At 41.4% G+C, this 27194-nt stretch overlaps 1 protein-coding gene across 2 annotated transcripts in view; it reads right to left on the bottom strand.

Annotated features, from left to right (window-relative positions):
- LOC118938327 (cytohesin-3) overlaps positions 1-27194 on the bottom strand; it is a 51733-nt gene that overhangs the window by 4357 nt on the left and 20182 nt on the right. For both annotated transcript variants that reach the window (XM_090197089.1, XM_090197090.1), the window contains exons 2-12: positions 16233-16315; positions 15948-16012; positions 15087-15153; positions 13945-14063; positions 12724-12804; positions 9939-10051; positions 9079-9227; positions 7533-7644; positions 1824-1900; positions 1419-1490; positions 862-1016 (exon numbers count right to left, since the gene is read on the bottom strand). In XM_090197089.1, the coding sequence (XP_090053215.1) occupies positions 862-1016; positions 1419-1490; positions 1824-1900; positions 7533-7644; positions 9079-9227; positions 9939-10051; positions 12724-12804; positions 13945-14063; positions 15087-15153; positions 15948-16012; positions 16233-16315 (1093 nt within the window). The remainder of the gene's footprint in view (positions 1-861; positions 1017-1418; positions 1491-1823; positions 1901-7532; positions 7645-9078; positions 9228-9938; positions 10052-12723; positions 12805-13944; positions 14064-15086; positions 15154-15947; positions 16013-16232; positions 16316-27194) is intronic.

Raw genomic sequence — 27194 nt, 5'->3', positions numbered from 1 at the left:
ACAGATGGTCCCCTAAAAGTAGTCTTAACTGTTTGTTTAAAGACTGTCCTACATCGCGATTAAAGATAAGAGGATAAGGAGCGTGACTATACGACCATCCCTATTTTACTGAGGAAATGTGATTGACATAAAAGCCTTTTATCTTGGCTAAATCCTTATTGACTCCCTCTGGAGAAGATAACACACACACTGCATGGTAATGGTTAGCCTCTGTGGCAACAGGGGGGAAGCGCTGGGGCTTTAGCCCAGTTTTGAGCCTCCTTTCCTGGCCAGGCTAGCTGGGCTCGATCCCCATCCCCCGGGGTGCTTTAAGCGATAACTAATCCTTCCCGTATTTCCCCTGGGGGAGCTAACTAGCATTATAGCCTAGATAGTGAATGTGTTGGGGAGTGGTTTTGGGAAGCGAACTAGCATTGCAGCCTAGATTGTGAATATGGTGGGGAGTGGAGGGAAGCTAACTAGCATTGTAGCCTAAATAGTAAATGTGGTGGGGAGGGGAGGGAAGCTAACTAGCATTGTAGCCTAAATAGTAAATGTGGTGTTGAGTGGAGGGAAGCTAACTAGCATTGTAGCCTAAATAGTAAATGTGGTGTGGAGTGGAGGGAAGCTAACTAGCACTGTAGCCTAAATAGTAAATGTGGTGGGGAGTGGAGGGAAGCTAACTAGCGTTGTAGCCTACATAGTAAATGTGGTGGGGAGTGGAGGGAAGCTAACTAGCATTGCAGCCTAAATAGTAAATGTGGTGGGGAGTGGAGGGAAGCTAACTAGCATTGTAGCCTAGATTGTGAATGTGGTGGGTAGTTCCAGGAAGCTAACTAGCCTTGCAGCCTAAATAGTAAATGTGGCGGTCAGGAATCTTACTTGATGGACTTGATCCACTCCTCTTTCTCCTCAGTCGTGGGCGCCGATATCCTGTACACCGTGTGGTTGCCCTCGACGACCCGGCCGTCCGCCTCCGTCTTACACGCCTTGATCACCGAACCCTTGTGGTTGGGGTTGTAGAGCTCAAAGCAGTTCTGGGGGTTGCAAGGTAGTGGTGAAAGGGTGGTCCAACACTTTAGGAAACCCTAGTGTCTTTCCCCAGCAATCAGTTCTGATGGGTGAGGAGATGGTTGAGTTGAGTGGGTACTAGCATTGTAGCATAATCCCAACAGGGTGGAGGTGAAAGGGTGGTTGTATTGCCCAACAATTAGAGACCCTATCCTCAACTAGGTTACATGTTCCAGGTCAAATACATGGCTAGAAATATGGAAGACTATGTTGACTTTTGAACCCTGGTGATATCATGAGTTGGGCTTCTCCACTGGGACTGGGTGAGTGGAACCTTGTGGATGAGGTTGACTACCAGTACCACCTAATATAATAGTGACATAATAAGGTTTCAGAAGGGATGTGATGCAGTATCATGAAGCACTCACTGGTTTCCTGGGTTCCTCCACCTCTCTGATACTGAGGTTCTCTAAGGGGATGATCCCACGAGGCTCCTTATCCTGGAGGAGAGAGAGAACAAGACATGATCTGTGACATTGTTTCATAGACTGGAAAACAACCTTCATTCCCCTCTGCTCTGCTTTCTCTAATATAACTAATGACGTTAGTGTCTGGCAGGCAGACAGTCTGGAGGACAGAGAGATAATGATATGATCCTCTAGGATAATACAAGGGTAGAGGACAGACTGCTGATAAAGCAGCTGGATCTCTGGATAGAGAGGCAAATGCTTTGATAAAAAGCTTCCAGTTATACTACCACATATAAACGCCTGTACAAACACACAGGCAGCGTACTTGCCTACAATACTGCGCTCGCACACACACACACTTACTGTTGTGTACTCAAAGTAGTACAGGCAGTTGTCTGTCAGGATGAACCACCTTCTCTTCCAGGTCTTCACTCTTCCCCCTGAGACAGGAAATAGGAAGGGGAAACAGGAAGTGATGACACAATGGAATTAGTGACAGACTGACAGCCTCCACCATACTCCTCACAGTAGGAACAACAGGAGGAAGGCACTCCAACAAGACCAGAGCTGGAAAGTAAGCAAAGTAATGGCCGACCTTGAACACAATAACATGACAACTCTAGTGTTATAAATCAGCCAAGATAAATAAATAAAGTTGCTGAGAGATTTGTCTCAAACAATGGCAGAAAATCTAGATACTGTACGTAAAGCATGTATACCAATGGCACAGGAGAAATAGAATATGAGTGAGAAAAGAGAGAGAGAAAAGAGAGACAGAAAGAAGAGAGAAGAGAGAGAGAGAGACCTTACACTTCCTCTCAAACACCCCATCCTCCTCCTGTGGACCTAAGACACTGAAAGATCAAAGCCAATGAACTCTGCTGTTGGTACTTGGCACCACTGATTGAGAGGTGATGCAATTCCATCACAGGATTTGTTCAGCAACGTGATTGGTTAAACCATGTCTTCCAGTTACTGCATAGAGAATATTCAATGATTAAATGATCACTCACACAACTCCTGAATTATTGCTAACTTTGCTCATTCATTTTTTAAAGGCAACGGAATAAAATGCTATTGGCTCTCCAGAAGAAGGAAGGTACACACCACACTTGATATGAACCTAACTTGGCATCTAAAGCACCCTTGGAGGAATAACACACACACACACAAACGCATTTGTAAGCACAAATGCACACACACACCAAACCCCCAAGCAAAGAGTTTTGTAGCATGGGTATACCAAAGCTGAGGGGTATAGAGGGGAGGCAACACACAGTTGAAATAGTTTTTAACAGTGTTCCCCCTCAGGCAACTACAGCCCAATACAGTGCAGCGTTCAGCTGAAATGAAACACACAGAGATGCAAGGCAGGGATGCTGAGAAGACTTCCCTGTTGGAAGACAGCAATAAATACACCAATACTGTGTTACTCTCTCTCACACACACACACACACACACACACTTAGCCCTCAGCACTGGCAGTGGTATTCACATAAAACAATACTAAATACAGCTGTTTATGAGTGGAGCGGCATTCAAGACTTTCAAATGTATGTTTTTCTTTCCACACAGTCACATTTCAGCGCTACGCCGATTTTCTGTGTATTAGTTGGGTAAACTGGTACATGCCACACAAAAAGCATAGAAATAGACAGATATATAAAGAGAAAAGTAAGCCCCGATCCAATTTTATACTTTTGATTTACAAATCAAATCAAAGTTTATTTGTCACGTGTGCCAAAAACAACAGGTGTAGAACTTACAGTGAAATGCTTACTTACAGGCTCTAACCAACAGTGCACTTTTTAAAAAGTATTAGGTGAACAATAGATAAGTAAAGAAATAAAAACAACAGTAAAAAAAGACAGTGAAAAATAACAGTAGCGAGGCTATATACAGTTGTGAGGCTATAACAGTAGCGAGGCTATAACAGTAGCGAGGCTATATACAGTAGCGAGGCTATATACAGTAGCGAGGCTATAACAGTAGCGAGGCTATAACAGTAGCGAGGCTATAACAGTAGCGAGGCTATATACAGTAGCGAGGCTATAACAGTAGCGAGGCTATAACAGTAGCGAGGCTATAACAGTAGCGAGGCTATATACAGTAGCGAGGCTATATACAGTAGCGAGGCTATAACAGTAGCGAGGCTATAACAGTAGCGAGGCTATATACAGTAGCGAGGCTATATACAGTAGCGAGGCTATATACAGTAGCGAGGCTATAACAGTAGCGAGGCTATAACAGTAGCGAGGCTATATACAGTAGCGAGGCTATAACAGTAACGAGGCTATATACAGTAGCGAGGCTATAACAGTAGCGAGGCTATATTCAGTAGCGAGGCTATATTCAGTAGCGAGGCTATAACAGTAGAGGCTATATACAGTAGCGAGGCTATAACAGTAGCGAGGCTATATACAGTAGCGAGGCTATATACAGTAGCGAGGCTATAACAGTAGTTAGGCTATAACAGTAGCGAGGCTATATACAGTAGCGAGGCTATATACAGTAGCGAGGCTATAACAGTAGTTAGGCTATATACAGTAGCGAGGCTATATACAGTAGCGAGGCTATAACAGTAGTTAGGCTATAACAGTAGCGAGGCTATATACAGTAGCGAGGCTATAACAGTAGTTAGGCTATAACAGTAGCGAGGCTATATACAGTAGCGAGGCTATATACAGTAGCGAGGCTATATTCAGTAGCGAGGCTATATTCAGTAGCGAGGCTATAACAGTAGAGAGGCTATATACAGTAGCGAGGCTATAACAGTAGCGAGGCTATAACAGTAGCGAGGCTATATACAGTAGCGAGGCTATATACAGTAGCGAGGCTATATACAGTAGCGAGGCTATAACAGTAGCGAGGCTATATACAGTAGCGAGGCTATAACAGTAGTGAGGCTATAACAGTAGCGAGGCTATAACAGTAGCGAGGCTATAACAGTAGCGAGGCTATATACAGTAGCGAGGCTATAACAGTAGCGAGGCTATAACAGTAGCGAGGCTATATACAGTAGCGAGACTATATACAGTAGCGAGGCTATATACAGTAGCGAGGCTATAACAGTAACGAGGCTATAACAGTAACGAGGCTATAACAGTAGCGAGGCACACAATGCAAATAGTCCGGGTAGCCATTTGATTACCTGTTCAGGAGTCTCATGGCTTGGGGGTAAAAACTGTTGAGAAGCCTTTTTGTCCTAGACTTGGCACTCCGGTACCGCTTGCCATGCGGTAGTAGAGAGAACAGTCTATGACTGGGGTGGCTGGGGTCTTTGACAATTTTTAGGGCCTTCCTCTGACTCCACCTGGTGTAAAGGTCCTGGATGGCAGGCAGTTTAGCCCCAGTGATGTACTGGGCCGTTCGCACTACCCTCTGTAGTGCCTTGCTGTCGGAGGCAGAGCAATTGCCGTACCAGGCAGTGATGCAACCAGTCAGCATGCTCTCGATGTTGCAGCTATAGAACCTTTTGAGGATCTGAGGACCCATGCCAAATCTTTTTAGTTTCCTGAGGGGGAATAGGCTTTGTCATGCCCTCTTCACAACTGTCTCGGTGTGCTTGGACAATATTAGTTTGTTGGTGATGTGGACACCAAGGAACTTGAAGCTCTCATCCTGCTCCACTACAGCCCCGTCGGTGAGAATGGGGGCGTGCTCGGGCCTCCTTTCCCTGTAGTCCACAATCATCTCCTTAGTCTTGGTTACGTTGAGGGATACGTTGTTATTCTGGCACCACACAGCCAGATCTCTGACCTCCTCCCTATAGGCTGTCTCGTCGTTAATCAGGCCTACCACTGTTGTGTCATCTGCAAACTTAATGATGGTGTTGGAGTTGTGCCTGGCCATGCAGTCGTGGGTGAACAGGGAGTACAGGAGGGGACTGAGCACGCACCCCTGAGGGGCTCCTGTGTTGAGGATCAGCGTGGCAGATGTGCTACCTACCCTCACCACCTGGGGGCGGCCCGTCAGGAAGTCCAGGTTCCAGACGCAGAGATGGGATAATGGTTTTGATGTGAGCCATGACCAGCCTTTCAAAGTGATGGTTGTCTTTTGCACCTCCATTCTATCCATTATATTTCTACAATTGATAGTTATTAATCCACAGCTGAGAATATCTGGAATGATCCTGTTTTCCGTTTGTTGTTTTTCTTGCCCTCCAGGTGAGACATGTCATAGGATGTGGTGTGGCAGGCTGACTGTGCATCCTGTAGTTTCCTGGGTGTGTGTGAGTGGGATTTGTCCTAACAACGTTCTTGTGGGAGAGCTTTGTCCCAACATTCCTACAGGGCTCATCACTGACCATCCCTTAGGGCAGTAGTGTCCATGGAAAAACACATGTTTGTAAAGCACACTAAGTACTACCAGAGAGTTTTTAGCACCATCTTCGGTCTTATTCATTTCATTGAATCTCTCATTTCCTTTCTGTCTTTTAGTCGATAAATCCATGCTAAAAAGTCATTAATCCTATACACGCTGTTTTCATAGACTTTTCTGGGGAGTTTTGCCTGGCATATTTACATGAGGTAAAATGCTTAAAATACTTTCTCTTAATTTCCACAGTGTACAGAGTGATCCTCTCTAAAAGAGACTAATTCATTTAGCCTTCAGGGTTTATTTGTACTGGGCCAAATTAGAATTATTACAGAGAAAAGTCCAGTTGTAAACTGCCTGGGGAGAGAAAGCACTATAATATAATCATTCACAGGTCTTAAGGCACACTGGGACTATTTGCAAACATATATACTGGGTTTGATGAGGCTGCAGAGACGTTACATTGAGCCAGTGGAATGTGCAGCATGTCTGAGCCAGTGTGTGTGTGTGTGTGTGACAAGGCTTGGCCCACCTGCACGGAGTTGGCCTTTAACCCTAACAAGTCATAATAAGGCAGTTGGATGGCAGCGTTACAACAGCTGTTGAAACAGGGACCTGTCCAAAACACAGGGGCTGTAGGACGCAATAAAAACAGGAAATGAAAAGTGGGTTGAGATGGAGGTAATGGGAGAAGGGAATGAAAAGAGAGATGGAGGGATGGAGGTTAGGGACAGAGAGGTGAGAGGTCAGAGAGAATAAGCACAACAGAAAATAATGTGTATGCAACCTTACAGCCGACCAACCAGAAAACCCCAAATACATTTCTAAAGATATCACACCAAGATAATGTTGGTGAGGAGGAAGAGGAGACAAGGGATGACAATCAAAAACCCATGTAAACAAATAAAACATAAACATGGGAGAGAAATAGAGAAAAATGTGATAAGAAGGTTAAAATGTGGGAAACTGCACTACTATATTTAGGAAGGCGAGAGCTCTGTATAATATAAATACATTAAATGATTGTCTTTGAGTGTTGCTATGACACCCGTCAGTTCCACAGCCCCCGGTTATTTTGTGATCACTGCATTGTGGGAGAGCTGATGATGACCGCTCCCTCAATTAATGCTGCAACCATGGTAACAGGTCAGCTTGACTGTGTGTAGAGAGACATTGCTACCTGTCTCTGGGTCTTACAGTGTTATGTAACTAACAGTTGTGACCTCAAATGCACCTTATCATGGTGATTTACTATGGTGATTCTTTCAACTTTAACATACAACCATTTACATAAAATCCTGCTCGAATATCCTTTAAACTGGCCAAAGATTGTGAAATATTTGTTCCCGAATCTTCAACATCCTGAAAACCTTGAATCTGGAGGTTTAAAATAGACAACACTACAGATAACAGCCCACTGTGTGAGAACTCTGAACACTGAACCTTGTTCATATTGTACCAACAAGACGTGAGTCATGCAGCAAAACACATTGCTTGAGAGACTGCAACATTACAGTCTACAGCAGAATCTGGATCTTAGCTGCACGGGTCAGCCAGTGAAACACTGTACTGGTTCATAGCAAGAGAATGGTGTAAGAGGAACCAAAAACCATGCATAGCAATAGCATAGCACTTAGAATGAATCTCCAATACATTGCTTCATTGTAAGTAGTATGCTAATGGAGCCATTGGAACAGAGAGGTGGGTGTGATGCAAGCATTCTTAGTAAGGGACTGCATTCTCATCTCTACTAACCCAGTTTGAGCAGCCATCCCTCTCTGTCTGGGTTGAAGAACGTGTGAGTTAGGTCGTTCCCATCATCCTCTGGGATCTTAAAGGGTTCACTCTTAATGCTCTCATAGAGATTCTGGAGAGGAGAGAGAGGGATGAGGATGGAGTGATGAGAGAAGGAGAGAGAGGGATGAGGAGGGAGTGATGGAGAGAAGGAGAGAGAGGGATGAGGATGGAGTGATGAGAGAAGGAGAGAGAGGGATGAGGAGGGAGTGATGGAGAGAAGGAGAGAGAGGGATGAGGAGGGAGTGATGGAGAGAGAGAGAGGGATGAGGAGGGAGCGATGGAGAGAGAGAGAGGGATGAGGAGGGAGCAATGGAGAGAGGAAAGAGAGAGGGATGAGGAGGGAGCAATGGAGAGAGAGAGGGATGAGGAGGGAGTATTGGTATTGGAGAGAGAGAAGGATGAGGAGGGAGTGTTGATATTGGAGAGAGAGAAGGATGAGGAGGGAGTGATAGAGAGAGAGATGAGGAGGGAGTGATAGAGAGAGAAAGAGAGAGAAAGAAAGAAAGAGAGAGAGAGAGACAGAGAGAGAGAGAGACAGAGAGAGAGAGAGAGAGAGAGAGATGGTGATGGGGGAAAAGGCGGTGAAAGCATTAGTGTTAAACTCCTACCACTTGAACAGCCACTTCCTGCATCTTCTAACAGCCATCCCAGTCCATAACTAAATCAACAGTGCATAAAACATGACAGAACAAGATCCTATGAAGGACTTGTTAGAAAAGGAAAGGGTTGGAGGGTGTGCTCATTCATAGGGGCTGAAACTGGGTGTTAAATACTTGGGACACTTTTGACAATCTGAGTTACAACTTTGAGAACTGTTGGGAGAGAAAGGAACAACAAGCCACCTGCAAGAATGTGTGTTATGTGTATGCCCTTTGAACTGCGGTTGAGCTGAAGGCTGTGTGATTATCTCTCTGAGCTTGTTAGATAATAATGTTCATCATTAGCATTACTGGCCTGAAAGAACAGCACATTAGATGAGCTAGCATTTTGTTACAGTATCACCCTTGATAGAAGAGAGTAAAGCTTCTACGTGACGTGGGAGAAACACAAACACACACTCATCAACCATATCCAACCCCCCCCCCCCCACTCCACACACCAAACACACACTCATCAACCATATCCAACCCCCCCCCCCACTCCACACACCAAACACAGACTCATCAACCATATCCACCCCCCCCCCCCACTCCACACACCAAACACACACTCATCAACCATATCCAACCCCCTCCCACTCCACACACCAAACACACACTCATCAACCATATCCACCCCCCCCCCCCACTCCACACACCAAACACACACTCATCAACCATATCCAACCCCCCCCACTCCACACACCAAACACACACTCATCAACCATATCCAACCCCCCCTCCCTACTCCCCACTCCACACACCAAACACACACTCATCAACCATATCCAACCCCCCCACTCCACACACACACTCATCAACCATATCCAACCCCCCCACTCCACACATCAAACACACACTCTCACCCTGAGTAGGTCCTCTGGTAGGTCTCCTCCCTCGTTGATGCCTCTGTTCATGGAGATGAATCTCTCTACGGGGGGCTTGTCTCTGACGTTGGGGTTGTGGAGGCTGGTATTCAACATGATGATGGCGAAGGACAGGACATAACATGTGTCTGGGGAGGACAGCAGGGATAGGTGGTGTGAAGTGTGTGTGTGTGTGTGTGTGCGCGCGCCGCTATGACTTTGCAATCATGACTATACCACCCACTTCCCCCACCACCCCACTCTGTTCTATAACCCCTGGCCGTTTTAACCTGGTGTGTGTCAGGGCACCAGTCCCCAGGGGGATGCAGCAGAAGCAGCTATAACTAAGTCAGCGTGTCACCACTGCAACACATCCATATTCATGAGGCCAAGACCACACATCAACCCACCACTGGTTACTGGGACAGGGGACACAACACTGCAGATAGAACATAGAGCTGACATGACACAATATCATATACGTCCTCGACAATACATGTCTCTACAGAGACAACGTGTGGCCTGAGCGTGCTTCACTAGTCACTAATGACCCTCTGTTATTGACCAGTGATCAAAGTCCTTATTAGAGGAGCCATGCAAGTAGTGATGACACAGCAACAACAAGTCTGTCAGCAACAAAGTGCATTAAGTCATCGGACAGAGAGTCAAGTACCGACTGATAGTGAGTGATTCTAGAAATGTGAGTGTACCGGTATTTGGGTTTTTAATCGTTATGGCAATTCAAGACTTCCTTTTCAACAAACTGACGCATTGATCTAAGGCAGGGGTGGTCTGGCGCTGCTCTTAATGACAGGGTCTGTCCAACGTGTGTGTGTGTGTGTGTGTGTGTGTGTGTGTACCTGTGGATTGGAAGACACCGGGGTTGCAGGAGCAGTACCGCGAAGCGAAGGCCTCCATCATACGATCGATCTTCTGAGCCTCACCAGGCAGTCTGAAACTCCACAGAAACTGTCTACACTAGCAGAGAGAAAGATAGAGAGAGGGAGAGAGAGAGCGAGAGAGAGAGAGCGAGAGAGAGAGAGAAAGAGAGAGAGAGAGAGAGGATAGAACACAGGAAAAACAAATGAGAAAGAAAACAGAGGCTCCAAAAGTGTATTGAAAGCAGCAGGACATCATTATAAAGTGTATTGAAAGCAGCAGGACATCATTATAAAGTGTATTGAAAGCAGCAGGACATCATTATAAAGTGTATTGAAAGCAGCAGGACATCATTATAAAGTGTATTGAAAGCAGCAGGACATCATTATAAAGTGTATTGAAAGCAGCAGGACATCATTATAAAGTGTATTGAAAGCAGCAGGACATCATTATAAAGTGTATTGAAAGCAGCAGGACATCATTATAAAGTGTATTGAAAGCAGCAGGACATCATTATAAAGTGTATTGAAAGCAGCAGGACATCATTATAAAGTGTATTGAAAGCAGCAGGACATCATTATAAAGTGTATTGAAAGCAGCAGGACATCATTATAAAGTGTATTGAAAGCAGCAGGACATCATTATAAAGTGTATTGAAAGCAGCAGGACATCATTATAAAGTGTATTGAAAGCAGCAGGACATCATTATAAAGTGTATTGAAAGCAGCAGGACATCATTATAAAGTGTATTGAAAGCAGGACATCCTTATAAAGTATATTGAAAGCAGGACATCCTTATAAAGTGTATTGAAAGCAGCAGGACATCATTATAAAGTGTATTGAAAGCAGCAGGACATCATTATAAAGTGTATTGAAAGCAGCAGGACATCATTATAAAGTGTATTGAAAGCAGGACATCATTATAAAGTGTATTGAAAGCAGGACATCATTATAAAGTGTATTGAAAGCAGCAGGACATCATTATAAAGTGTATTGAAAGCAGGACATCATTATAAAGTGTATTGAAAGCAGGACATCATTATAAAGTGTATTGAAAGCAGGACATCATTATAAAGTGTATTGAAAGCAGCAGGACATCATTATAAAGTGTATTGAAAGCAGCAGGACATCATTATAAAGTGTATTGAAAGCAGCAGGACATCATTATAAAGTGTATTGAAAGCAGCAGGACATCATTATAAAGTGTATTGAAAGCAGGACATCATTATAAAGTGTATTGAAAGCAGGACATCATTATAAAGTGTATTGAAAGCAGGACATCATTATAAAGTGTATTGAAAGCAGGACATCATTATAAAGTGTATTGAAAGCAGCAGGACATCATTATAAAGTGTATTGAAAGCAGGACATCATTATAAAGTGTATTGAAAGCAGGACATCATTATAAAGTGTATTGAAAGCAGGACATCATTATAAAGTGTATTGAAAGCAGCAGGACATCATTATAAAGTGTATTGAAAGCAGCAGGACATCATTATAAAGTGTATTGAAAGCAGCAGGACATCATTATAAAGTGTATTGAAAGCAGGACATCATTATAAAGTGTATTGAAAGCAGCAGGACATCATTATAAAGTGTATTGAAAGCAGCAGGACATCATTATAAAGTGTATTGAAAGCAGGACATCATTATAAAGTGTATTGAAAGCAGGACATCATTATAAAGTGTATTGAAAGCAGGACATCATTATAAAGTGTATTGAAAGCAGGACATCATTATAAAGTGTATTGAAAGCAGGACATCATTATAAAGTGTATTGAAAGCAGGACATCATTATAAAGTGTATTGGAAGCAGGACATCATTATAAAGTGTATTGAAAGCAGCAGGACATCATTATAAAGTGTATTGAAAGCAGCAGGACATCATTATAAAGTGTATTGAAAGCAGCAGGACATCATTATAAAGTGTATTGAAAGCAGCAGGACATCATTATAAAGTGTATTGAAAGCAGCAGGACATCATTATAAAGTGTATTGAAAGCAGCAGGACATCCTTATAAAGTGTATTGAAAGCAGGACATCATTATAAAGTGTATTGAAAGCAGGACATCATTATAAAGTGTATTGAAAGCAGGACATCCTTATAAAGTGTATTGAAAGCAGCAGGACATCATTATAAAGTGTATTGAAAGCAGCAGGACATCATTATAAAGTGTATTGAAAGCAGCAGGACATCATTATAAAGTGTATTGAAAGCAGGACATCATTATAAAGTGTATTGAAAGCAGGACATCATTATAAAGTGTATTGAAAGCAGGACATCATTATAAAGTGTATTGAAAGCAGCAGGACATCATTATAAAGTGTATTGAAAGCAGCAGGACATCATTACAAAGTGTATTGAAAGCAGGAGGACATCATTATAAAGTGTATTGAAAGCAGCAGGACATCATTATAAAGTGTATTGAAAGCAGGACATCATTATAAAGTGTATTGAAAGCAGCAGGACATCATTATAAAGTGTATTGAAAGCAGCAGGACATCATTATAAAGTGTATTGAAAGCAGCAGGACATCATTATAAAGTGTATTGAAAGCAGGACATCATTATAAAGTGTATTGAAAGCAGGACATCATTATAAAGTGTATTGGAAGCAGGACATCATTATAAAGTGTATTGAAAGCAGGACATCATTATAAAGTGTATTGACTGCACATTATCAATAATAAATACTACTATATTATTTTTTTTAAATGTGATGAACAGCTGGGAATCTTAGTCCAGTAATATGCAGAAACAGCTCACCGTAAAGCCTGTACGAGGTTGAGATCTGCAAACTCATGAAGGTCTACGAACGCCTGCAACACCTTGAGGTTGAAGTCGTCCCTGGGATGGGGAACATACAGTGTGTCAGGTTCTCAGATTCAGGTCAGGAAATGTCTGGTATTCAGTGTTAGTCAAGATCAGTCTAGCACTTCCAAAAGCAGAACTATTAGAGGTAAAGTGTGTTTCAATCCCTATAGGAACTGAAATGTCTGTTAGGGGAGAGGCCCTTTTTAAACCCAACTCCACCCCTTCTCTAGATTCTGACTCTATCAAACCATTATACACTATGATAAGATTGCAGGTCGCAATAAATTATTATTTGTTTGTGCATTCAACCAACTTAACACACAAGATGTTGTTGCTTTCTTAAGGGCCTTTTCTAAAGAAAACGATCTATCCCAGCCACAGAGCCAGCCTCACTCTGCTCTGTCCATTTGCTACGCAGGTTGTTTTGACAGTCACATCCCTGCGAGGTGGCCCACGTGTCGTAGATATGAAACACATGTAGCCAGGCAGAGCAGATCTCTGTTTTACTGGCATGGCCCCTTGTCTACTGTCGCCGCTGTGCTCCGTAAATCCAGACAATCCATTTCCCGAGGCTTTATGCCCGGGCTTATACACGCACAGAGGGAGAAATCTCCCTGAGAGATGGACAGAGTGTAGGATAGAGAGAGGGAGAAATCTCCCTGAGAGATGGACAGAGTGTAGAAAAGAGAGAGGGAGAAATCTCCCTGAGAGATGGACAGAGTGTAGGATAGAGAGAGGGAGAAATCTCCCTGAGAGATGGACAGAGTGTAGGATAGAGAGAGGGAGAAATCTCCCTGAGAGATGGACAGAGTGTAGGAAAGAGAGAGGGAGAAATCTCCCTGAGAGATGGGCAGAGTGTAGGAAAGAGAGAGGGAGAAATCTCCTTGAGAGATGGACAGAGTGTAGGAAAGAGAGAGGGAGAAATCTCCCTGAGAGATGGACAGAGTGTAGGAAAGAGAGAGGGATAAATCTCCCTGAGAGATGGACAGAGTGTAGGAAAGAGAGAGGGAGAAATCTCCCTGAGAGATGGACAGAGTGTAGGAAAGAGAGAGGGAGAAATCTCCCTGAGAGATGGACAGAGTGTAGGAAAGAGAGAGGGAGGGAGAGAAGGGAGAAAGAGAGGTAGAGGGGGAAAGATGAAAACAGATGAGGTTAGAGCAGTGTGTTTGTTACCTCTCTCCTAAGTAGTCCCCTATGACAGTTTTGTTGAGGCCCTCTCCTTTGTAGAGGAACTGGGATACGTCCTCAGGAGTGTGCTGGAGAAGGTCGTTCTCCAACAGAAACTGGATCCCCTGGAAGACACACACAGTTTGGTTAGCACTCCAAGCCACACACACACACACACACGGTTATCTGTTTTGACCTGAAGGAGAGCTAGGAGGCGTTACAATAAGTCATTAATACAGATAACACAACATACAGATAACACAACATCCAGATAACACAACATCCAGATAACACAACATCCAGATAACACAACATCCAGATAACACAACATCCAGATAACACAACATCCAGATAACACAACATCCAGATAACACAACATACAGATAACACAACATATAGATAACACAACATCCAGATAACACAACATCCAGATAACACAACATCCAGATAACACAACATCCAGATAACACAACATCCAGATAACACAACATATAGATAACACAACATATAGATAACACAACATATAGATAACACAACATATAGATAACACAACATATAGATAACACAACATATAGATAACACAACATCCAGATAACACAACATCCAGATAACACAACATCCAGATAACACAACATCCAGATAACACAACATATAGATAACACAACATACAGATAACACAACATACAGATAACACAACATACAGATAACACAACATCCAGATAACACAACATACAGATAACACAACATACAGATAACACAACATACAGATAACACAACATACAGATAACACAACATACAGATAACACAACATACAGATAACACAACATCCAGATAACACAACATACAGATAACACAACATACAGATAACACAACATCCAGATAACACAACATACAGATAACACAACATACAGATAACACAACATACAGATAACACAACATACAGAAAACACAACATCCAGATAACATCTTTGATGGACATGGTTTATAGTGTAACCTTTTCTACATGGCTAAAGGAGGCATAACAGGTACACATGTAAGTTTCTATCTGTTTTTATAGAAATCAGAAAACATTCAATAACACCAGATTAACATCAGTGCAAGTGGGTAAATAATGTATGTAGCATGGATTGCATGGACTTTAGACAAACCTTTTTGGGGTCCATGTTGAATTTCTTCCTTCCCATGGCGATCTGTTTATTTCTTTGTGTTGTTTTACTGTGATTGGACAGAGCAGAGAGATCCATCAGCTCTCTAGAACAGGTGTGGCATTATCAACAACTGACGCCGGTATTTGTTCACCAGGTCAACTGTCACATTTGTCTACTTCGTACAGTATTTATCCAGGATACTGAACGGTATTGTGGTGAGTTAGTGAGTTTACACGGTTAGTTTACATAGGGCTGGGTTCAGGAGAAATTCAGCTGGATTCAGTTATTACTGTTCCAAGACAGCTATGAACATGAGAATGTAATGATCTTCTAAAAACAAGGATCTTTGACTTGTCTTTCCATTTGGACTGTAACATCAACCATGTAGGTTGTTGTACCGACTAACTGATTAGCAGGAGAAACTCAATCTAACTCAAACTCAGTCTAATGAAAAATGAATGAAAACCATATGCCTTTCTTTGTGTTCGTGTGTGTGTGTGTGTGTGTGTGTGTGTGTGTGTGTGTGTGTGTGTGTATTATTGCATGTGTGTATACTGTGTTCTCCCTGTGTCCTAAAATAGCTTGAACCATTCCCCAGCTGCACCTAAGACACACACACTAACACACACTCTCTCCACCTCATCACCAATGAGCCCTGAACAGCCAATCAGTTGTCAGTCCCTGAATAGGAGCGGTTGTGGGGCGTTTATCAACTGTTTGGCAGAGGGGACGGCTCAGCTCTACAAACAAAGATGGATTATTAACCCACACTGGGACAGGTGTGTGGCTGGACGACTTGGAGAGGAGAAGGGAACAGCAGCTAGGAGGGGGGAGGGGTGTTGAAGGGGGGGTGTTACGCACCTTTCCCCCACGCAGGTTAGCTGCTCGATCTCAGTCATCACCTCTGCAATCTCAAACTTCAACCGCTGCCAACAGGATTAGAGGGAGAATTAGCTGGGTTGAATTCACAACTGAACTCTAGTTGTTTTAGCAGTGCATTATAAATCAACAAACAGATTCAATGTAAGTGGTTAGAGTCAAAGTAACATTTTAGCCACCCACATAAAGTCATATCATATCAAGGGTGACTGATATCTTTATAAAAAATATTAAATCTTGACATTTCTTTTCATTTTCTTGACTCACCTCAATGTCATCCAGTAGCTCTTTTTTCCTGCGTCGTATGTTTGACAGCTCATCTCTCTCTTCCAAGGAAAGGTCTTCAGGTACTGTGAAAGAGAGAGATGTAAGTATGGAATTAAGATACACACATAGTCAGACACTTCCATGGATGAAGATGTGATAGCTAGTGTGCTGTAAAACAACACACAAGGCTGACGAACCACAGATCTAGGATCAGATTAGTGTACCCCAATGCTAAACCTAACCATTAGGGGGATGGAAAAACATCTGATCCTGGATCTGTTGTTAGGGACACGTTCCAGTTCCACCTACTAGTAAAACAACACATCACTCTATAGCAGTATACTGGAACTTCTGAGAGCTCTTGACTTCCTCTCTGGCAAAAGGAAAACTCCTCCATGAATTACAACCAAACCGCCCAGGACCTTGGACCCCCCCCCCCCACACACACCAGCGCTGAACATCTGCTAAAACGTGCATCGTCCAATATTAGTTCTCAGATAGTCTGCTTCCTCATTTGAGGTAATTAGTACCACTGAGATATCTGGGCCAAATGCTAGCCCACTTTTCACTCTCTCACACACACACACACACACACACACACACACACACACACACACACACACACACACACACACACACACACACACACACACACACACACACACACACACACACACACAATACTGTATGTGAACTGAGCACCCAGTGGTAAATCATACAGACTGACATTTACACGTGTTCTACTCAATAAGGAGTCTCCCCAGTCCGTCCTGCTTATCCCTCAGTTTACCAGCAGCACGTACATCAACCTGTCTCCCCAGACCTCTCTCTGAGGACGTCCTCCTCACCACCTCCCTGTTAGAAAGCAGGCAGAGGCAGGCATGCTCAGGCTCACAGGATGTAGGTCATTCTCACATCAAGAGCCGTGGCAGAGAGTGGAGGGGGGGATTAAATCCCAGCTGATTCATAGAGCAGCTTTACGATTCAGATTGTTTCTCTTCTCTCTTTCCATTGTCAATAGCTATTGACTTGTCTTTTTTTCTCTCTCCGTAAAGACAAAAAGAGATACCACGGACCATTAAGTCGGGATGGGATGGCATTGTGGTACTCAACTCTCGGTGGCTTCTTATCATGGATGAGCAGCCAATCAGACCCAAATGCAGATGGTAGACAGAGGAAAAGGATCTCAGAAGTGGTGATCATTCTCTCTCACGGCCGAGTGGACCCACTCAAAGCCTCTGACTGACTTCTACATAAATGAAACAGAGAGATAGATGAAGGGAGAGGGAGAGAACACGGAGTGTGCAAAACATGTTGCCCTCAGAACAACCTCAATTCATCAGGGGCATGGACTCCACAAGGTGTTGAAAATGTTCCACAAGGATGCTGGCCCATGTTGACTCCAATGCTTCAGAAAGTTGTTTAAAGTTGGCTGGATCACTCTTGATACACACAGGAAACTGTTGAGCATGAAAAACCCAGCAGCATTGCCGTTCTTGACACACTGAAACCAGTGTGCCTGGCACCTACTACCATATCCTGTTCAAAGGCACTGAAATATTTTGTCTTGCGCATTCACCCTCTGAATGGCACACATACAATCCATGTCTCATCCTTCTTTAATATGTCTTCCCCCCTTAATCTACACTGATTGAAGTGGATTTAACAAATGGGGGTGCAACCCAATATTAGGAAGGTGTTCCTAATGATTTGTCCACTCAGTGTAGCGAGAGGGGAGAAATAAATAGAGTAGATACAGAGAGAGGAAAAACAAATAGAGTAGATAAAGAGAGCGAGGATAAATAAAAAGAGTAGATACAGAGAGAGAGGAGAAATAAATACAGTAGATAAAGAGAGAGAGGAGAAATAAATAGATACAGAGAGAGGATAAATAAATAGAGTAGATACAGAGAGAGAGGATAAATAAATAGAGTAGATACAGAGAGAGAGGAGAAATAAATAGATACAGAGAGAGGATAAATAAATAGAGTAGATTGAGAGAGAGGAGAAATAAATAGATACAGAGAGAGAGGAGAAATAAATAGAGTAGATACAGAGAGAGAGGAGAAATATATAGATACAGAGAGAGGATAAATAAATAGAGTAGATACAGAGAGAGAGGAGAAATAAATAGATACAGAGAGAGAGGAGAAATAAATAGAGTAGATACAGAGAGAGAGGAGAAATAAATAGAGTAGATACAGAGAGAGAGGAGAAATAAATAGAGTAGATACAGAGAGAGAGGAGAAATAAATAGATACAGAGAGAGAGGAGAAATAAATAGATACAGAGAGAGAGGAGAAATAAATAGAGTAGATACAGAGAGGATAAATAAATAGAGTAGATACAGAGAGGAGAGAAAAGCGAGAAGAGATATATACTAGACAGCTAGAGAGAAGAGATATATTTATTTTTTATTTTACCTTTATTTAACTAGGCAAGTCAGTTAAGAACAAATGCTTATTTTCAATGACGGCCTAGGAACAGTGGGTTAACTGCCTGTTCAGGGGCAGAACGACAGATTTGTACCTTGTCAGCTCGAGGGTTTGAACTTGCAACCTTCCGGTTACTAGTCTAACCACTAGGCTACCCTGCCGCTAGAGAGTGAGATATATACTAGACAGCTAGAGAGTGAGATATATACTAAACAGCTAGAGAGTGAGATATATACTAAACAGCTGGAGAGTGAGATATATACTAGACAGCTAGATATATACTAAACAGCTAGAGAGTGAGATATATACTAAACAGCTAGAGAGTGAGATATATACTAGACAGCTAGAGAGTGAGATATATACTAGACAGCTAGAGAGTGAGATATATACTAGACAGCTAGAGAGTGAGATATATACTAAACAGCTAGAGAGTGAGATATATACTAAACAGCTAGAGAGTGAGATATATACTAGACAGCTAGAGAGTGAGATATATACTAGACAGCTAGAGAGTGAGATATATACTAGACAGCTAGAGAGTGAGATATATACTAGACAGCTAGAGAGTGAGATATATACTAGACAGCTAGAGAGAGATATATACTAGACAGCTAGAGAGTGAGATATATACTAGACAGCTAGAGAGTGAGATATATACTAGACAGCTAGAGAGTGAGATATATACTAGACAGCTAGAGAGTGAGATATATACTAGACAGCTAGAGAGTGAGATATATACTAGACAGCTAGAGAGTGAGATATATACTAAACAGCTAGAGAGTGAGATATATACTAGACAGCTAGAGAGTGAGATATATACTAGACAGCTAGAGAGTGAGATATATACTAGACAGCTAGAGAGTGAGATATATACTAGACAGCTAGAGAGTGAGATATATACTAGACAGCTAGAGAGTGAGATATATACTAGACAGCTAGAGAGTGAGATATATACTGGACAGCTAGAGAGTGAGATATATACTAGACAGCTAGAGAGTGAGATATATACTAGACAGCTAGAGAGTGAGATATATACTAGACAGCTAGAGAGTGAGATATATACTAGACAGCTAGAGAGTGAGATATATACTAGACAGCTAGAGAGTGAGATATATACTAGACAGCTAGAGAGTGAGATATATACTAGACAGCTAGAGAGTGAGATATATACTAGACAGCTAGAGAGTGAGATATATACTAGACAGCTAGAGAGTGAGATATATACTAGACAGCTAGAGAGTGAGATATATACTAGACAGCTAGAGAGTGAGATATATACTAGACAGCTAGAGAGTGAGATATATACTAGACAGCTAGAGAGTGAGATATATACTAGACAGCTAGAGAGTTAGATATATACTAGACAGCTAGAGAGTGAGATATATACTAGACAGCTAGAGTGAGATATATACTAGACAGCTAGAGAGTGAGATATATACTAGACAGCTAGAGAGTGAGATATATACTAGACAGCTAGAGAGTGAGATATATACTAGACAGCTAGAGAGTGAGATATATACTAGACAGCTAGAGAGTGAGATATATACTAGACAGCTAGAGAGTGAGATATATACTAGACAGCTAGAGAGTGAGATATATACTAGACAGCTAGAGAGTGAGATATATACTAGACAGCTAGAGAGTGAGATATATACTAGACAGCTAGAGAGTGAGATATATACTAGACAGCTAGAGAGTGAGATATATACTAGACAGCTAGAGAGTGAGATATATACTAGACAGCTAGAGAGTGAGATATATACTAGACAGCTAGAGAGTGAGATATATACTAGACAGCTAGAGAGTGAGATATATACTAGACAGCTAGAGAGTGAGATATATACTAGACAGCTAGAGTGAGATATATACTAGACAGCTAGAGAGTGAGATATATACTAGACAGCTAGAGAGTGAGATATATACTAGACAGCTAGAGAGTGAGATATATACTGGACAGCTAGAGAGTGAGATATATACTAGACAGCTAGAGAGTGAGATATATACTAGACAGCTAGAGAGTGAGATATATACTAGACAGCTAGAGAGTGAGATATATACTAGACAGCTAGAGAGTGAGATATATACTAGACAGCTAGAGAGTGAGATATATACTAGACAGCTAGAGAGTGAGATATATACTAGACAGCTAGAGAGTGAGATATATACTAGACAGCTAGAGAGTGAGATATATACTAGACAGCTAGAGAGTGAGATATATACTAGACAGCTAGAGAGTGAGATATATACTAGACAGCTAGAGAGTGAGATATATACTAGACAGCTAGAGAGTGAGATATATACTAGACAGCTAGAGAGTGAGATATATACTAGACAGCTAGAGAGTGAGATATATACTAGACAGCTAGAGAGTGAGATATATACTAGACAGCTAGAGAGTGAGATATATACTAGACAGCTAGAGTGAGATATATACTAGACAGCTAGAGAGTGAGATATATACTAGACAGCTAGAGAGTGAGATATATACTAGACAGCTAGAGAGTGAGATATATACTAGACAGCTAGAGAGTGAGATATATACTAGACAGCTAGAGAGTGAGATATATACTAAACAGCTAGAGAGTGAGATATATACTAGACAGCTAGAGAGAGATATATACTAGACAGCTAGAGAGTGAGATATATACTAGACAGCTAGAGAGTGAGATATATACTAGACAGCTAGAGAGTGAGATATATACTAGACAGCTAGAGAGTGAGATATATACTAGACAGCTAGAGAGAGATATATATACTAGACAGCTAGAGAGTGAGATATATACTAGACAGCTAGAGAGAGATATATATACTAGACAGCTAGAGAGTGATATATATACTAGACAGCTAGAGAGTGAGATATATACTAGACAGCTAGAGAGTGAGATATATACTAGACAGCTAGAGAGTGAGATATATACTAGACAGCTAGAGAGTGAGATATATACTAGACAGCTAGAGAGTGAGATATATACTAGACAGCTAGAGAGTGAGATATATACTAAACAGCTAGAGAGTGAGATATATACTAAACAGCTAGAGAGTGAGATATATACTAGACAGCTAGAGAGTGAGATATATACTAGACAGCTAGAGAGTGAGATATATACTAGACAGCTAGAGAGAGATATATATACTAGACAGCTAGAGAGTGAGATATATACTAGACAGCTAGAGAGTGAGATATATACTAAACAGCTAGAGAGTGAGATATATACTAGACAGCTAGAGAGTGAGATATATACTAAACAGCTAGAGAGTGAGATATATACTAAACAGCTAGAGAGTGAGATATATACTAGACAGCTAGAGAGTGAGATATATACTAGACAGCTAGAGAGTGAGATATATACTAGACAGCTAGAGAGTGAGATATATACTAGACAGCTAGAGAGTGAGATATATACTAGACAGCTAGAGAGTGAGATATATACTAAACAGCTAGAGAGTGAGATATATACTAAACAGCTAGAGAGAGATATATATACTAGACAGCTAGAGAGAGATATATATACTAGACAGCTAGAGAGTGAGATATATACTAGACAGCTAGAGAGAGATATATATACTAGACAGCTAGAGAGAGATATATATACTAGACAGCTAGAGAGTGAGATATATACTAGACAGCTAGAGAGTGAGATATATACTAGACAGCTAGAGAGTGAGATATATACTAGACAGCTAGAGAGTGAGATATATACTAGACAGGTAGAGAGAGATATATATACTAGACAGCTAGAGAGTGAGATATATACTAGACAGCTAGAGAGTGAGATATATACTAAACAGCTAGAGAGTGAGATATATACTAGACAGCTAGAGAGTGAGATATATACTAGACAGCTAGAGAGTGAGATATATACTAGACAGCTAGAGAGTGAGATATATACTAGACAGCTAGAGAGTGAGATATATACTAGACAGCTAGAGAGAGATATATATACTAGACAGCTAGAGAGTGAGATATATACTAAACAGCTAGAGAGTGAGATATATACTAGACAGCTAGAGTGAGATATATATACTAGACAGCTAGAGAGTGAGATATATACTAGACAGCTAGAGAGTGAGATATATACTAGACAGCTAGAGAGTGAGATATATACTAGACAGCTAGAGAGTGAGATATATACTAGACAGCTAGAGAGTGAGATATATACTAGACAGCTAGAGAGTGAGATATATACTAAACAGCTAGAGAGTGAGATATATACTAAACAGCTAGAGAGAGATATATATACTAGACAGCTAGAGAGAGATATATATACTAGACAGCTAGAGAGTGAGATATATACTAGACAGCTAGAGAGAGATATATATACTAGACAGCTAGAGAGAGATATATATACTAGACAGCTAGAGAGTGAGATATATACTAGACAGCTAGAGAGTGAGATATATACTAGACAGCTAGAGAGTGAGATATATACTAGACAGCTAGAGAGTGAGATATATACTAGACAGGTAGAGAGAGATATATATACTAGACAGCTAGAGAGTGAGATATATACTAGACAGCTAGAGAGTGAGATATATACTAAACAGCTAGAGAGTGAGATATATACTAGACAGCTAGAGAGTGAGATATATACTAGACAGCTAGAGAGTGAGATATATACTAGACAGCTAGAGAGTGAGATATATACTAGACAGCTAGAGAGTGAGATATATACTAGACAGCTAGAGAGAGATATATATACTAGACAGCTAGAGAGTGAGATATATACTAAACAGCTAGAGAGTGAGATATATACTAGACAGCTAGAGAGTGAGATATATACTAGACAGCTAGAGAGAGATATATATACTAGACAGCTAGAGAGAGATATATATACTAGACAGCTAGAGAGTGAGATATATATACTAGACAGCTAGAGAGTGAGATATATACTAGACAGCTAGAGAGTGAGATATATACTAGACAGCTAGAGAGTGAGATATATACTAGACAGCTAGAGAGAGAGATATATACTAGACAGCTAGAGAGTGAGATATATACTAGACAGCTAGAGAGTGAGATATATACTAGACAGCTAGAGAGAGATATATATACTAGACAGCTAGAGAGTGAGATATATACTAGACAGCTAGAGAGTGAGATATATACTAAACAGCTAGAGAGAGATATATATACTAAACAGCTAGAGAGTGAGATATATACTAAACAGCTAGAGAGAGATATATATACTAGACAGCTAGAGAGTGAGATATATACTAAACAGCTAGAGAGTGAGATATATACTAGACAGCTAGAGAGTGAGATATATACTAGACAGCTAGAGAGAGATATATATACTAGACAGCTAGAGAGAGATATATATACTAGACAGCTAGAGAGTGAGATATATACTAGACAGCTAGAGAGTGAGATATATACTAAACAGCTAGAGAGTGAGATATATACTAGACAGCTAGAGAGTGAGATATATACTAGACAGCTAGAGAGAGATATATATACTAGACAGCTAGAGAGAGATATATATACTAGACAGCTAGAGAGTGAGATATATACTAGACAGCTAGAGAGAGATATATATACTAAACAGCTAGAGAGTGAGATATATACTAGACAGCTAGAGAGAGATATATATACTAAACAGCTAGAGAGTGAGATATATACTAGACAGCTAGAGAGTGAGATATATACTAGACAGCTAGAGAGTGAGATATATACTAGACAGCTAGAGAGTGAGATATATACTAGACAGCTAGAGAGTGAGATATATACTAGACAGCTAGAGAGTGAGATATATACTAGACAGCTAGAGAGTGAGATATATACTAGACAGCTAGAGAGAGATATATATACTAAACAGCTAGAGAGAGATATATATACTAAACAGCTAGAGAGAGATATATATACTAAACAGCTAGAGAGAGATATATATACTAAACAGCTAGAGAGAGATATATATACTAGACAGCTAGAGAGAGATATATATACTAAACAGCTAGAGAGTGAGATATATACTAGACAGCTAGAGAGAGATATATATACTAAACAGCTAGAGAGTGAGATATATACTAGACAGCTAGAGAGAGATATATATACTAAACAGCTAGAGAGTGAGATAGCAATAGGGGACAGAGAGAGAAATAAAATAAAGCAGAAGAAAAAAAGACTATAGATACCACTACCATAAGACAGCCAGAGAGAGAGAGAGAAAAAAGGAAGCGATTCCCAAACCTTCCATAACAAAGCCATCACCTACAGAGAGATGAACCTGGAGAAGAGTCCCCTAAGCAAGCTGGTCCTGGGGCTCTGTTCACAAACACAAACACACCCTACAGAGCCCCAGGACAGCAGCACAATTAGACCCAACCAAATCATGAGAAAACAAAAAGATAATTACTTGACACATTGGAAAGAATTAACAAAAAAACAGAGCAAACTAGAATGCTATTTGGCCCTACACAGAGAGTACACAGCGGCAGAATACCTGACCACTGTGACTGACCCAAAATTAAGGAAAGCTTTGACTATGTACAGACTCAGTGAGCATAGCCTTGCTATTGAGAAAGGCCGCCGTAGGCAGACATGGCTCTCAAGAGAAGACAGGCTATGTGCTCACTGCCCACAAAATGAGGTGGACACTGAGCTGCACTTCCTAACCTCCTGCCCAATGTATGACCATATTAGAGAGACATATTTCCCTCAGATTACACAGATCCACCTGTTGCCATGAGAAAAGGGCAACCAGTGAAGAACACACACCATTGTAAATACAACCCATATCTATGCTTGTTTATTTTATCTTGTGTCCTTTACCATTTGTACATTGTTAAAACACTGTATATATATATACATATATATATATATATATAATATGACATTTGTAATGTCTTTATTGTTTTGAAACTTCTGTATGTGTGATGTTTACTGTTAATTTGTATTGTTTATTTCACTTTATATATTCACTTTATATATTATCTACCTCACTTGCTTTGGCAATGTTAACACATGTTTCCCATGCCAATAAAGCCCCTTGAATTGAATTGAGAGAGAGAGGAGAGAGAGAAAAGAAGAAGAGAGAGCGTTCTCTTCTCCGTGTTACTCTGGCTCTTTAACCAGGCCCATAAAGCCAGTGATTGTAGAGCAGATCGCCCCCCCAGGCAACCTACATCTCTAATGGGCAAAGCAGAGCGCCATCCCACCTACTTTCCCTCAAAAAACACAGTCAACCAAAATAAAGGGACAAATTGTCTGGGATTGATGGCCGCTGTGTTCAGTGACAATCCCCCTGCTGTGTGTATGCATGTGGAAACGCTGGGTAATCTGATATCATCATTGTGGATGAACTGCTGCTGTAGGCTATACACCGTCAGCCTGGGTATCTAATGCATTATACATGAAGGATGTGTGTGTGTGTGTGTGTGTGTGTGTGTGTGTGTGTGTGTGTGTGTGTGTGTGTGTATCCCTTTCTTCCACCTCCAGTCTGACTCCCTTCCTCCGCTCCTCTCCTCTACCGTGACCGACCAGATCAATGTGATCTTCAAGGGTCAACGAGGTCGTCACAGAGGTGAGAGGTCAGAGTGCTAGGCAGGGTCAAAGTGCTACTGCTACTGAATGGTCACTTAAGGAACTCACTGTTGCAGTGTAATCAATTATACAGACCAGTGGCCACACACCACACGCCATGGGAGACTTCCTCCTTCACTTCGTTTTAGACTGAAAATAATCACTTATTATACACACTCAGGGCTGAGCACTAACTAGAGCTCATGCAACTCTAAATCTAATGTGAATTATGCATTGATGTCAATAGGATATTTGAGTGGAAAGTTTGAATTCTTCAATATTTCAGGCCCTAAGCGAATTGAACTAGGAAGTCATCTTGATCTGAGAGAAAGTGCCTATTTTCCAACAGACACGTTTGTCCAACGTTTCTCAGTGTTCTACTTGTTATTAAATCTTTATAATAATCTGTAGAGGAGATCTGAGCCCTTATTAACAAAGTGTCTCACAGTAGTGCTGATCTAGGATCAGGTCCTTCCTGTCCATATAATCTTATTCTTTATAATCTAAAAGGGATAACTGATCCTAGATCAGCACTGCTACTCAGAGATGCTTTGTGAGTACTGGCCTGGTTCTGATGGGCCCCATGATATTAAGATCTTATGACTGATTCAATTTGACATTTGACTTATTTAGCAGACGCTCTTATCCAGAGCAACTTACAGTAGTGTATTCATCTGAAGGAATGCTAGATGAGACAACCACATCACAGGCATGGTAAGTACATGATCATCCTGTCTCCTCCACCTCCTCAGTCAGACTTCTCTCTGCCCTGGTCTTGAACCAGGAACAGACAGGGAGACAACATGCAAATTCTCCACGCCATTGATAAACCAATGTCATTCATCTCCTGATCCAAGTGACGCTGTGATACACTGGACCCTGATAGAATCAGTACAACACTTGGACTTGGGGATCCCCTTTGTTGGATCAAGTTGGAACATCTCGCTGGAAAAGTTGCAGACACAGTGGTGCTGGGCTAGCCTTGTCCCAGATCTGTTTGTCCTATCT

This window comes from Oncorhynchus mykiss, chromosome 13 (genome assembly GCF_057628025.1).
Source record: "Oncorhynchus mykiss isolate SJ-2025 chromosome 13, ASM5762802v1, whole genome shotgun sequence".
Classification (NCBI taxonomy): domain Eukaryota; kingdom Metazoa; phylum Chordata; class Actinopteri; order Salmoniformes; family Salmonidae; genus Oncorhynchus; species Oncorhynchus mykiss.
Note: the sequence above shows the minus strand (reverse complement) of the source record. Positions and strands in the feature narration are given on the sequence as shown.